Source organism: Gracilinanus agilis, chromosome 2 (assembly GCF_016433145.1).
Source record: "Gracilinanus agilis isolate LMUSP501 chromosome 2, AgileGrace, whole genome shotgun sequence".
Lineage (NCBI taxonomy): Eukaryota > Metazoa > Chordata > Mammalia > Didelphimorphia > Didelphidae > Gracilinanus > Gracilinanus agilis.
In genome coordinates, this window is record NC_058131.1 from 442,636,832 (window position 1) to 442,652,118 (window position 15,287).

Below are 15,287 nucleotides of genomic sequence, written 5' to 3' on the forward strand. Positions count from 1 at the left end.
TAAATTAAATGGTTTTGATTATATTAAACTAAAAAGTTTTTGTACAAAGAAAAACAATGTAGTCAAAATCAGGAGGGAAACAATAAATTGGGAAAAAATCTTTATAACAGAAAACTCTGACAGGGGTCTAATTACTCAAATAAACAAGGAGTTAAAGCAATTGTATAAAAAATCAAGCCATTCCCCAATTGATAAATGGGCAAGAGACATGAATAGGCAATTTTCAGGTAAAGAAATCAAAAGTATCAATAAGTACATGAGAAAGTGTTCTAAATCTCTAATAATTAGAGAAATGCAAATCAAAACAACTCTGAGGTATCACCTCACACCTAGCAGATTGGCTAAAATGAAAGAAGGGGAGAGTAATGAATGTTGGAGGGGATGTGGCAAAATTGGGACATTAATGCATTGCTGGTGGAGCTTTGAACTGATCCAACCATTCTGGCTGGCAGTTTGGAATCATGCTCAAAGGGCTATAAAAGAATGCCTGCCCTTTGATCCAGCCATACCATTGCTGGGTTCGTACCCCAAAGAGATCATAGATAAACAGACTTGTACCGAAATATTTATAGCTGTGCTTTTTGTGGTGGCAACAAACTGGAAAAGGAGGGTATGTCCTTCAATGGGGGAATGGCTGAACAAACTGTGGTATATGCGGGTGATGGAATACTATTGTGCTAAAAGGAATAATAACTGGAGGAGTTCCAGGCGAACTGGAGAGACCTCCGGGAACTGATGCAGAGTGAAAGGAGCAGAGCCAGAAGAACATTGTACACAGAGACTGACATACTGTGGTAAAATCGATTGTAATGGGCTTCTGTACCAGCAACAATGTAATGACCCAGGACAGCTCTGAGGGATTTATGGTAAAGAACGCTACCCACATTCGGAGGAAGGAATGCAGGAGAGGAAACATATAAGCAAAGCAACTGCTTGAAAGCATGGTTTGGGGTGGACATGATTGGGGATGTGGACTCGAAACTACCACACCAATGCAACCACCAACAATTTGGAAATAGGTCTTGATCAAGGACACATGACAAAACCAGTGGAAATGTGCGTCGGCCATGGGTGGGGGGAGTGCGGGGGGTGAAGGGGAAAGTAGGAGCATGAATCATGTAACCATGTTAAAAATGAATCATGTAACCATGTTAAAAATGATTATTAATAAATGTTAAAAAATTGTTATTTTCTTTTTGAACAATTTCCCACTTTTCTTTCCAAGTTTCTCCTATCTTTTAAACTTGGTTCTCAAATTCCAGCATGATTTCTTGGATAGCTTGTGACCAATTTCTAATTCTTTGGGAAAGTTTAGATGTGTTTGTTTGTTTGTCATCCTCTGCTGTCTCTTTTGTAGTTTATTGTTTCTCCAAGTAGAAACTATCCAGAGTGAAAGGCTTTTTCTTATTTTTTTTTTTTTTTGGTTGTTATAGATTGTACTTCTTGGGTATTAGTAGGCATGGCTATGTTAGTTTTTGGTTAGTTTCCCAGCCAACAGTCTGAGTGAGAAAAGTAAGCAGCTCTCTGTGTATTGGGCTTCAGAGGTTTTGCCCTAAGGCTTTTTTTCAAGTCTCCACAGGGTCTGCTGTGGGCAGCCCCTCTCTCCCCTGTCTCTGCATCCAAGCTCCATGTTTCTCAGCCTTCTTGGGTCCCAAGACTCACTGCTCTCAGGGGTAGGTTTGTGGTGTCCTCAGCTAGCCCACTGATAACCTAGCAATTGCCCCGTGCTCTCTCTGATTCTGGATTACTCACTCTGACTCTGGCGTGGTAAGTGTAATGGGGGAGAGGGGTGATCAGTTCACTGTTTGGTATGAGTGATTTTATCCCCTTATAGTGTGGAAATGCCCAAACACTGCCTACCTCTGAGTCTTTGCCCTACAGTAGAGCCCCTTCACTCATCTAATTCTGCTCCTTGTCTCTTTGAGACTTTTTACATCAGTCTGTGGTGAGGAGAAAGATCCCCTTGCTACTACTTTGTGGCCATCTTATCCTGGAAGTCCAAAATTCTTTGTACATGTCAACAATCTGAAATTAATTTTTAATTGCTTCTTAGGACAGCTAGGCAGACAGAGCATTAGTCCTGGAGTCAGGAAGATTTAGATTCAAATCTGGCTTCAGATACTTCCTAGCTGTTTGACTCTGGGCAAGTCACTTAACCATATTTACCTAGCTCTTGCCCTTCTGTCTTAGAGCTGTTACTAAGACAGAAGGTAAGGTTAAAAAAAATCACAGTACTTCTCATTTATATCCCTTTAACCACTTATCTAATGAAGGTTAAAAATTTTGGACAGCTCAACAGCGGGCCATTAGTCTTGGTCCTAGTGGACTTCCACAGATTGCAACCAGGATCTTCACAGCCATAACATCCAAATGATTTCGTCTCACCTGAAAAGAATTGCAGTTGTTGAGAATTAAAAGTTGAACTGTTTTTTATTCATTCTAATTCATAGAAGATTCTCGTCTCTGAAGATTGTTTTAATTAAGGAAAAAAGGCAACAGAAGTAGAAAAAATTTATTGGAATTGCCTTTCATATACATTAAGATAACTTTTATATCATCTCTTCAAAATGGCAGTGTAATAATGAATGGCACTAATTCTAATTCTTGGGTGCTGAATTTTTCCAAAAAACCTTTTTTGAAAACTATGAAGTGAAATGCAACTGTAAGTTTTTTATATTTCATTTATATTAAAGATGTTTATTGATCTCGAACACATACACACACACACCAAATTGGCTGTGTCCCTAGTTACAAAAGTGTAGAATATCAGAGTTAGAAGGGATAATAGATTTCTTGTTGGAAGTCTTTCTTTTATTTTCTGATATATTCATTTTTATCAATTTATATAAAGTGTATGCTGCTTTATGCATTTTGTCATATGAATTCCATGTTCATGGGATATGATAATATCAAATATTCTTCTTTTATTTATGTAATTACTGCTGATGTCCTGAGTTATTATACTATCTGTGTGGTTTTGTTAATATAGGAATTTCTCCCACCAATATAGATTAAAACTGTAGTTATTTCCTGTATAATTTTTTTCAGGTACATAAAAATTACATGACTTATCCAGAGCTAGTACGTTTTAGATATGGGACCTAAATCCGGGTCTCCTTTTCTCCAAGCTATGTGACAAATAAAATTAATATGGTAGGATATATTTTAAAATATTAGGGTTTTATTGAAAGCCATGTTGATAATTAAGCCACGTGCCTGATAAGAGCTAATTCAAATTCTATGCTATTACCTCTGCCTACCTGGCTGCTTCAGCAGGAAAGAGAATGTACCAATCAAGTTCTGAGTCTTTATACCTCTGTCTACATAATCAGACTTACTGCCCACCTGTATTACACAAGAGGAATCATGGGAAATGTAGTTTGTAAGAGATCTAAATGTCCACAGGAAGTTTAGACCAGAGACCTCAAGATCAGTTCAAGGACTCCCAAATTTCCAATATCATAGCTGCTTTATTTGGCCTCAGAGCCAAGGGTAAAGCAATATCAGAGTTAGAAGAATTCTTTAAAAATTATACTTAGGGAAATGATGCAATTATGAATTTAGTGTTATGTGGAGTGTTATGAGAAGAATTAATAAGACTGGTTGAGATTAGTTATTTAGGTCTTTGCAAGCATATTAGGGAAAATCTTTGCTGGAAGTCATGGACATTCTGAATGGAATGCAGGGGGTAGAGAGGAGAGAGGAAGCAACAGATATTGCTGTTTTTGAGAGGGGTTTGGAGCAGAAGTGCAGTCAGCAGTCCCTATATGATCTGGGATCTTGGAGATTGGTGAAGGTTGTAAAGGCTGAAGACATCATCCTGAAAGTCAACTCTGAGTCAGGGGAGAAGCCTGTGTTTTGGTAGACAGTTTGCAGACATCTTTCCTTACAAGACATCTCTGGATCAGTTGTAAGAACCCTAAACTCAAGCCCTCTCCCTCAAGTCCTTAGCCAAGCTGTCATCCTAGCAGAAACTAGGTTGGCTAAGGAACTTTCCCTTTTGACTCCAGTCCTGGACAGTTAGACATAGTTTTATCTTACCCCCTCTCCTATCCTTTCAAATTATATTTAAACTGTTTTCCCTTTTTCATACCTTAAAGTTCTTATAGTGTGTGTATTTGTTAAACTCTGTGTTTATGCCTCGCTAGGTGGATCAGTGTGACAGTTAAGGCCCAACTGTCACTCCTGTCAACAGCCATTCCCCAAACTGCTAAACCCAGTTTCCCTAACTTGTTTGGTCCCAGACTGTTATTCATTCCTGTCTCCTACTCAACCTTCTGAACCCAGATAAAATATATGTTAACCCCAGTTTTTACCTTAAGAGGAGTCAGAAACAAGCAAATAAAGCATATACAAAAACAATTAATTCCCAGAGATGCAAGAAATTCATTCTTCAATAAGGAGGAGAGAGACATGTCATGAAAGAAACATTCTCTTAGGTATGAAAGTTATATAACCTAAAAGTGGGCCTGGTCAAGAACAGGTAGTTGATGCCAAATATAAGAGTGAGCATTCCTAAACAGACCCAAATGTGATGGAAAAGTTCTGTGTCCCTTACAAATACCATGCTTGGATGAAGGTCCACTAAGGGGAATTTCTTTTTCTTTATCAGGAGTACAAACTGTTTGAAAGGATCCAACCTTACTAATTTACAGTAGCTGAAGCTACAACCCTTATCTACCTAACACCTCTGTGTTAACAATGGAAAAATACAATTATTTGTTTAACCTATGTGTTTCTATAGGCATTAAAATCACTTAATCTCCATGACCCCATATGGAATCCAAGTCATTATAATATGACATCAAATTATAGTCAGACAATAACATCAAATCATAGAAGTTTTAATTTTCACAAAAGCCTAATACTTTACCCATTTAATCAGATTGCCTATAGATAAATTAAATTATAAACAATATACTCATACACAATGTAATATGTGTATAATGATGTTTGTTCCATAATAGTCTTTTAAACATTTTGTTTTTGATCATTATTTTGGCACCTTCTCTTTACTAGAGGAAGAAATTTATATTTTAAGTTTCCTTCCAAGAAATTTCTCTATCAGAAAGTCTTTGCCATATGCTAAGACTTGTAAGGGATATTATGCATAAATAATACATACAACTATATTCAATAAACATTTATTCAGCAACATGCTATACTAGACATTACGGGTACAGAGACAAGACAAAACAGTCTGTCTTTATGGAGATTATGTTTTATTAGAGGGACATGGAATAAATATGTACACATATATAAATGCATATTAATTTAGAATAAATTAACATTTGAGAGTAGAAAAGGTATCCCATGGAGAGCTATGAGTGAAGTTTATCATTCTAATAGGTGTGGGTAAGAAAGGAATTCCTTCTCTGCTTGTAAGACAGCTTGTGCAAAACAATGGAATTGGGAGCCAGCATTTTGTGTTTGAGAAATAGGAAATAGACCAGTCTGGCTGGAATATAGAACCACAGGGAGTAATATGAAACAAGGCTAAAAAAATAAGAGAAATTCTTACTGTAGAGAGTTTTAAATTCTATCTTGAGGATTGTATATTTTAACTTAAAAGTGAAAGGGAGTCACTGAAGTTTTTTGGTTTTTTTTGATAGAGGAAAGTTATACTATGTTAATTTGGTAGATGTGGGAAGGATGTCTTGGAGAAGGGAGAGACTGAAAAGAGGACTACCTATTAGAAATTATTTTAATAGTTTATTTCAGTATCCTAAGCAAATGTTAGTAAGTGCCTGACTTAAGGAAAAACTTGTGTTATCAGAATAAAGAGGAAATATTGTTATAGAGGTAGAATTGTAGAAATATTGTAGAAGTAGAATTTGAAAGACTTGGCATTTTATATGTAAGATTAAGTTTTTCAATTTATTTCTCATTTCTGTCTATTTTTCATTCCTCTAAAGCATGTGTAGCAGAGGTTCAAAGTGGACCAGAATTATTTAAAGTCTAAGTGGAAAAGTTACTCTTCATCCTTTTATCAAACCCACTACCTTATTCACTTTTCTTGTCCTGATATCTAAGATATAATTTCTGGTGATATGTTTGAATCACTCCTTAATAAAATTACATCTTTCTCATTAATTAAATAATTATTTCTGGGTTTATGTTCCTAGTTCTTAAATATTAAACCGAAGAGACTTCTTCTCCCATAAGCCCTTTTGATTTCCCACTGTATATCAAAATTCATAATCTCCTTGGCTTAAGTAAATATCATTTACTAATTAGGAAATTTATAATTTCTATAATAATACAGAAAAAGAAATTATTATTAGCAATATATGAGAAAGCTCATAGCCATAGTTACTGTTAATAATGACTACTATTGACTTCTAACTTCTAGAATATAGTCCCACCATTCAGCTCAAGATTATAGCCAGTGTCTCAACAATCTCATTATTTATTAGCATTATAAAGGTTACATTCAATCTTCTCTAGGAAACTTTTCAACATGCATTTATCAGTCTTAATTTCTGCCCAACCATCACTATTGTTTCTCCAAAATGATAATTCAACTCCCTTTCTCTTCACAGATTACTCAGAAATAAATATTAAATTGTCACTGTTCAAAATTCTAAATTCTAAAGTTTAGCAAGTATTTGAGTTTTAAATCTTCTTTACTCCAGGACCAGTGATGTATCCACTATGTCACCTAGTTGCCTCTAAAAAGGAAACAGGAATTAAATTAATTCCCAAGGGTCACACAGCTAATAATTATTAGCAATAACAATGTAATTAATAATATTACATATAATTATAATTCTTGTTTTTAAATTCTAGTTAAATATAAACTTAAAAAAGAGATGAATGCAAAATATTTTGTATATGCATAAATAGAACCAACAAGGCATTGGTTTTTCTTTTTCAAAACTATTGAGTATTAGAGGGTTGTACTCAAAGCACACTCCCATGGACTATGTGTAGTAATGGTGAGAGGGCCATCATGTGGAACTTAATTTAGCTCTCTTGAAACTTCTTATTACTTAAGTTCTTAATAAGTCATTTCCCTTGAAGTAAAGGATGTCTTGATCTCTTTCAGTGTACTTTCCCTTACTAAATAAAATAGGTGAATGGAAACTCCCACTTTGTGCTCATTTTTCTTGTTACTGGGAACTGTGACAGTGACAACCACTAAACAGGAATTGTTGAAGGAGATAATGTAAAAGTCCCCCTATTTCAGTGTTAATGTACCATAGTTTTACTTCTATGGAACTTGTCTTATAGGTTGTACGAGATCAGATATCTCATTGCACAGTAAAACTGAGACAGACTACTGGCCTCATGGAGTACTGCCTGGAGGTTATCAAGGAAAATGATCCCAGTGGTTTTTTACAGGTGAGTGTGTACTTATTTGGTTTTTACTTTCTAAATGTTCCACAGCAGGACAGCTGGGTGGCTCAGTGGATTGAGAGCCTGGCTCAGAGACAGGAAGCCTTGGGTTCAAATATGGCCTCAGACATTTCCTAGCTGTGTGATCCTGGGTAAGTTACTTAACCCCCATTTCCCAGCCCTTACCACTCTTCTGTTTTGTAATCAATAAGATTTTTAAAAATACATAAATGAAAATAAATGTCCCACAGGACTGGGTCTAGGAATTCAAGTTCAGAAAGATATAGTATATCCTACCTTAACACAATTCTATTTTGTAATATTCCTGCTATAAAATTAACTAACTAACCAACTAACAAAAAACACTGTCAGATTCTTTGACTTGTGAAGAATATTAATGTGTGGATAATACTTGCAGAGTTTTGTTGAAAACAAGAAATAAACAAGAAAAACCCCACCTCATAAACTTCTATAATTCCATAAACTTATAACCTTTTAGAATCACTGTAATTTAGAAATTGTAGGGAGGTCATCTAGTTTAACCCATTCATTTTTGGAAATGAGGGAAGTGAGGTAACAGAAAAAGCAACTGTGGTTTAAGGAAGAGGGAGGTGTCTTTTAAAATTGAGATCTTTTATATCAATCAGTCTATCTAGTTAGAATGATTTTTATCAATAGAAAAAAATCCAAATAATACATTAATTTACTTTCTCAGTGCCAACTTAATGGCTAATCAGTAGATAATTATAATGAAGTATAATGGAAAGATTGTTGATAATAAGGAAATAGGATCGATAGTTATTAGCTGAGTGACCCTTGGGAAGTCATTTAATTATTGATTCTTTTTTAGAGACAGCTAAGTAGTACAATGAATAGAGCAGTGGGCCTGGAGTCAAGAAGACTTGAGTTCAAATATAGCCTCAGACTCTTACTCATTTTGTGACCCTGGGCAAGTCACTTGATCTCTGTTTGTATTTGTCAAATCCGGAGAGTAACAGCAAATAACCTCACAGATTTGTTGTGAAGATTAAATAAAATATTTGGAAAGTTCTTAGCAAGGTGCTTGGCACATAGTAATGCTATATAAATGCTTATTCCTTTCTCTTTCTCCTACATTTCACTTTGTTCATTTATAAAAAGAGAACAATGACTAATATTTATGCTATCTACTGTAATGTGGAACTGTTAAAGGGATGTTAGAGGGAACTGTTAGAGGGATATTAGAGGGATGTTAGATGTTACAGCCCACCTAGGAACTTCCCAGGACCAGTTAAGTCCAAAACCCTATTAAGATTAAAAATGATAAAGACTGATATAAATATAGAAATTAGTATTTTAATTAAAGCCATTCTGATAGATAAAGTCATTAGACCACACGCTTGTAAGAATTCAAAACTGCCGCCTAGCCATAATTACCTCCCCTCTCCTCCTGCGCCCAGTAACTAAAGAGGCTAAAGAGCTAAAGAGGTAAAAAAAAAAAAAGGATTTACTTTCGGATTTCCTCTCATTTTAAACTGTTCTCTGTGTAGTGACGCAGACATCCCCACGCCCAAAGAACCGGAACCAGAAACCCGTTGGACCATGGGAAATGTAGTTTGATAGTTCCCACGTGTCCATAGAAAATATATATACTTTTAGATGGCATTTCTCAAATTTTACTTTTACAACCCTTGGCTTATGGAAACACAATGTTTATTTAATAAAGGGAGTAAGGGAAACTGGTAGGTAGGACCCTAGTACTCTTCAAACGAACTCCACCCACCTTCTAAATCCCCTGCTTAAGGGGAGCATCCTGTTTCTTCTCTGGGCCCTGCCTATACCCTCTCTGTGCTACCTAAAACCCTTCCCCACACTCTCTGAATTATCCTAATCTTCCCATTAGTGATTAGTAAAGAAAGGAGAAAAGCCTGTGTTTAGCTGATGTACTAAGTAACCCAAAGTTACAGATGGAAACCTTTGGATTACCGTAGCTCAAGAGGAATTCTGGTAGATGGACCAATGGCAGATGAAGACTGGATTCAGGGAAATCGCTTTCCTCCAAGTAAATCCTCTACCTAGATGTCAAAGATTTCTCCATGAAATCCTGACTGTCCAGGGAGAATCTCTCAAGAGCAAAAAACTTTCCTTCAGCTTGATGGGAATTCAGTCAGAGTCAAAACCTCCTCCCAACTTGGTCAAAATCCAAGAAGGAAGTGAAATCAGTTATTTTCAGTTCAGACTCCCACAATTCCTTCCTTACCCAGAATCATCTCCCAGGGATGATCTCAAAATTCCCTTATTTCAACTAATCCTAGAAATCAGACTATCCCTAACTTATTCCTACACTACTCATGATCAGGGTTGTGATGAAACATTTATATAAGGTAGCTATAATGATTAACAACTCACATTTACAAAGTGCTAATACATTTTCCAAGATTTTCACCAAATCATTCAATAAGCATTTATTAAATGCTATGTGCTAGCACTATGCTAGGCACTGAAGATAACAGAGACAAAAGTGAAATAGTTTCTTGCCTCAAGTAGCTTACATTTGGAGGGAGGAGAGATTGATATACATATAAATGTGTATACACAATGCATACTAAGCAAACTTAAAGTAACCTTGGGAAGGCACTAGCATCTGAGGAGACTTGAAAATATCTGCTATAGAATTATATTAGATATCAGAGTTGTTTTAAATCAATGAATTAATTTTTCCCACTAGACCAATGTGACTCATACCTTCATAGTCAATCATTCCCAACCTGAATATGCTTTAATATTTTCTGTTAGTTAATGCCAAATTTTAATGAAATGTTATAACTGAAAATTAATTGCACAAATTTAGATTGCTATACTCAGAGCCCTTTGGTTGCTGGGTATAGCATTTTCAAATTTAAAATAATAAATTAAGAAACAGGAGAATAATAGAGGGAGAATGGTTGTGATGTATAAGAAAAGGAAAGCTCCACAGTGAATACATAGAAAAAGAAAGTCTCTAGTAAATCCTAACTGTGTTCTAGGTATTAGACTAAGTTTAGACATCTAGATTCAAAAACAAAGATAGTATTTTGAGCATTGGTATCTAGCACATAATAATAATCATTTAAAAATTGCTTATTGCATAACTAACAGACCATACACACAAGAGATTATTGGTTAGAGAGGGATATTTTGATTTAGAAATGTATAGGGATGATGAATGGAACTAAATAATAGCATTGATTTTAATCATGGACCCATGACATGCCAAGGTATTTGCATGATAGCAAGGCACTTGGTGAGAAGATAACCAGAAAGAGAAAAGAAGTATGGGTAAAGCCAGATCTAGATGTAGTAGGTAATGAAAGACAAATATCAAGCAGGATAATGGAGGACCAGGGCAGGATTCCAAAGATATTAAGTTTTCTGAAGTTTGGTTTTTGGTCTGTTAAGTGATAATCATTTAACAGATTTTGTCTTTAAGATGTTAGAAATTATATTTTGCAAAATATTATTAATTCAATATCTTATAATCTGTCATCCTCATTTTATTATTCTAAAGAGAGGTACAATGTCTTGAGATGGTCAGTGATGTAGGACTGGTTGTACACATCACCTATTGAAGTAACACTAGTTCCATTAATACAGTAAAACCAAATGAATTGCATGATGCAATAACTAGTGCCTTAGCTTACATGTCATTTGTATAAATTTTGCATCTACAACTAAAAGTAAAGTTGGGTCTAAACTTGGGGAAGTTTGGAAATGTGTCAAGAAAAGTTTTGGATTATGTAAGGACTGTTTCAACTACCTCACAGTTTTTCAAGTTAAGGATTTAGCTCATTTTGGAAACTGTTCTATTGCTTGGTGTGGCATGTAATCTCTTACACAATTTTTAATGTAATTAGATCTCTGATGCACTCATTAGAAGAGTGCACTTGACTGAGGATCAATGGGGAAAAGGGACCCTTACACCAAGGATGACAACAGACTTTGATTTGAATCTAGACAACACGCCTCTGCTGCAGTCCATCCACCAACTTGACTTTGTACAAATGAAAGGTAAGTACTTATATACAAATAAGTTAGAAAGTATTTCATGTGGATATTGTTGCTCATAACAAGATTAAAATGATGTCGAAGTCCAGAATTACACAGCCCAGTAATTTTTGGTAATATGAACATGCAGGTTAATTTAGTGGGCTAATTCATGTCCAGCATTCAAAGAGGATTTGCATAGTGTCTTTTTTCATTTAATGAGATTGTGCATTTTTCTATGTATAATCTGACTCTCGGGTACTCAGATATGTATCATATGTTACATTTTTCTCCTAACCTTTAACAGGGTTTTTGAATTATGTTCTTGATGGCTGATATCACATTGCAAAAAAGTATTGAAGACTTTTATAATACACTTATTTTTTATTTTGCAGAAAAGACCAAAACTTGAACCCAAGGATAAAGTCAGCATTGCACACTTATTAATGGAAAGAGAGTTGGAAAATTGTCTTTGAGCAGGTAGCACAGAAGAGAAATATAAGTCTAGACCAGTGATGGTGAACCTTTTAGAGACCATGTGCCGTGCCATGCCCCCCACCAGGTGCCACCCACCAACCCCCCTTCCCCACAACCCCCCCCCAACTACCTTACCCCAGACAGCTGCTGGGAAGAGGGGTGGGTGAGGAATTTCCTCAGGTATAGGTGGAGAGGGGGAGGGGAGTGGCCTGAACATTTCACTCACCTCCAGCTTTGCTGCATGTGAACTGCCCACCTTACCCCAGAGGGAGGAAGTGCTCCCGTTGGGCTGCTGGGGAGAGAGGTGGTTGGAGTGAAAAAATGTCCTCAGCCACAGTGGAGACAGGGAAGGGAGTAGCTCCACTCAAGTCCCTTTTCCTTTCTAATAATGAACTTTGGTGAGCAAAGGTGTGCATGTTACACAAAGAGGGGTCTGTGTGCCATTTGTGGCACATGTGCTATAGGTTTACCGCCATGAGTTTGGGCTATATCTGACAATGCATTTTAACAGCTTCTTTGAAGAATGGAAGGGAAAATATAGCTTAAATGGGGGCAAATTGACTATGCTTTGGGGGAAGAGGATGTTTGAAATAAGCCTATAGATTCCAAACTTTATTATGATATCTGTCGTGGGTACTATATGTAGAGTGCCAGGTTCTTATGTTGAGAGAAAAAGTAGAGAGAGAGGGAGAGAGAGTAAAATGCTAAGTATTATATCATTCTTGGAAGGTGTTGCTTTCCCACAGAATATTATTTATGAAATGACTTCACACAAGAATGTTATCAGGGTTCCTTTACAAACATAAGCAAATTGAGAAAGAATGACAGCTAATCTATTCTGTGTGACTTAGTGAAAGGAAGATCTGGTTCTTACAGTCATGATATTACAAAGACTTCTTTGCTCTTCAGAATGAGGAAGGACTCAAAGTTTGATGATGACCATACTGGGGGAGGAATCCTTTCCTATCTAAGTTGCAGCCTAGAGAACAACTATGTTGGAAGCTGAGACTGACCTTACTAAGAGTGTCAGGCAAACTCACAAGCATCTTTTCTGACTGCTTTTCTTCAGTGGGCCTAATTTGTTCCTCGATAGATATCTCACCTTTTAACTCCCATCCCCATTATTCAAGTTACTCACCTCTACCTGCTTTTCACAGAACATTTTATATAGAACTTTTTCCCAAGTCATAATTTATTTTAATAAAAGAAAGTTAATATATTTTGTAATAATGTAGAAATGGTTTGAACTACACTATCTTACAGTTTTAGAAAGGTTTTCCTTTTTGGGATGTTTCTTATAAAATTGATTACTTTTGCAAAAACTTGAAAAACTAAGTATTATTCCTCACTAATATTTCTCAATACACGGTGGACATATTTAAAAGTAGTAATTGTCATGTAAACTTATATCTAATTGCTCGTCATTTTAAGGAGAGGGGAAGGAAATAAGGGAAATAATTTGGAACTCAAAATGTGAGAAAATAAATGTTAAAATTTGACTCCACATAGATGTATGAGAGATAATAAAACATTTCTAAAAATAAAGCAGTGAATGCATATTTTTATCTTTAAAATTCATCAAGTATAATAAATTTTTTGTATGGCATTGTTATCAAATAAGCTTGCAAAGTATCAAATCTGTCCTAACACTTTTAATAAATAAGCTATAATAAAATAGTTATCTTTAATTATAATTATTCTTTCATCCACTTGCAAATGCAAAATAGGAATGTGTCATTTTCTCAGTAAATCTATAAATAGAAAGGTCAACAGACATACGGACAATTCTCCTTCTCATTACATTATCTGTTAGTGGAATAATTTAGACTATTTTGCTTACCAAGAATTGTTTCAAACGTAATTAAAAGCTACAGAGAGCATCGATCTTTCTATCTGTTAAAAGATGCTTTTTAGGCTTAGCAATTCTTTTAAAAATTTATTATTTAATTTCATTTTTCTCCAACTTCTCCAAAAACAATTTCTAACATTTTAAAAAGAATTTTGAGTTTCTAATTCTTTTCCTCCCTCCCTTCTCTCTCATCCCTGCTGAGATGGCAAGCAATCTGATACAGATTTTTAATTTGCTAACATGTAAAACATTTTTTCCATATTAATCCTTTTCTGGAAGGAAATTTGAAAAAAAATTAAGAAAGCAAATGAAAAAAAGTTTTCTTTTATCTGAATTCATATTCTTTCACTTCTCCCTTTGGAAGCAGATGAGAATTTATTTTATCACAAGTCCTTTGGGACTATTTTGTATCATTGTATTGCTGAGAAAAGTTAAGTTATTCACAGTTGTTCATTGTATGGTATTCCTATCACTGTGTACAACTTCTTCCTGGTTCTGCTTATTTCACTCTGCTTCAGTTCACATAAGTCTTTCCAGGTTTTTTTCAACTACTTCTACTTGTCATTTCTTACAGCACAATAGTATTCCATTACAATCATATACTATAACTTACTCATCTATTCCCCAATTTATGGGTATCCACTCACTTTCCAATTCTTTTCCCCCACAAAAAGAGGTACTTTAAATATTTTTATACAGATAAGTCCATCCCCTTTTTGTTATTTTAATCTCTATAGAATACAAATCTAGTTTTGCTGGGTCAAATAATGTGTACTGCTTTATAACCCTTTGGATATAAGTCCTAATTTACTCTCCAGAATGACTAAATCAGTTCATGACTCCCCCAAAAGTGCATTAGTGTCTCAATTTTCCCACACTCCCTCCAAGTTTCATCATTTTCCTTTTTTTTCATAATGGCCAATCTGATGGTACTTCAGAGTTGTTTTAATTTGCATTTCTCTACTTAATAATAATTTAGAACACTTTCCATATGATTATGGAAAGCTTAAATTACTTTGTCTGAGAACTTCTCTTCATATACTCTTATCATTTATCAGTTAAAGAATGACTTGTATTCTTATACTCTCGACTCATTTCTTTATGTTTTTGAGAAATGAGGTCTTTGTTAGAGAAACTTCTTGTAAAGGTTTTTTTCACCATTATGTTTACTGGGTGTCACTCTCCATCCTATTTCCCCAATTTATTATTTTCTCCTTCCTTTAATTTTGTCCACACTCAAAAGTGTTAAAAGTGTTTAGCTTTTGATTATCACCACCTTTGTTTTTTTCCCCCACATCATTATTATTTTTTTAGAATATTTTTTTATGGTTCAATGGTTCATGTTCTCTCTCTTTCCCCTCTTCCTTCTCCCCTCCCAGAGCTGACAAACAATTTCACTAGTTTATACATATTATTATAATATATTATATATTTAATATATTATGTTGATATATATTATTAATTGTAATAGTAATCAAATAATTAAATAAATTAATTTATTGTTTGATTAATTAGGTTCCATTGATTGAACTTAATTAAATAATTAAGTGGGTGGGCTAAATGTAATTACTTAAATAATAACAATATTAATATATTATATAATATATATTACTTGAAAACT

General features: G+C 34.9%; 1 protein-coding gene across 5 annotated transcripts in view; it reads left to right on the top strand.

Annotated features, from left to right (window-relative positions):
* Nucleotides 1-15,287, top strand: part of TRIM9 (tripartite motif containing 9) — a 218,460-nt gene that overhangs the window by 108,011 nt on the left and 95,162 nt on the right. For all 5 annotated transcript variants that reach the window (XM_044664741.1, XM_044664742.1, XM_044664743.1 and 2 more), the window contains 2 exons: nucleotides 7,234-7,344; nucleotides 11,211-11,364. In XM_044664741.1, the coding sequence (XP_044520676.1) occupies nucleotides 7,234-7,344; nucleotides 11,211-11,364 (265 nt within the window). The remainder of the gene's footprint in view (nucleotides 1-7,233; nucleotides 7,345-11,210; nucleotides 11,365-15,287) is intronic.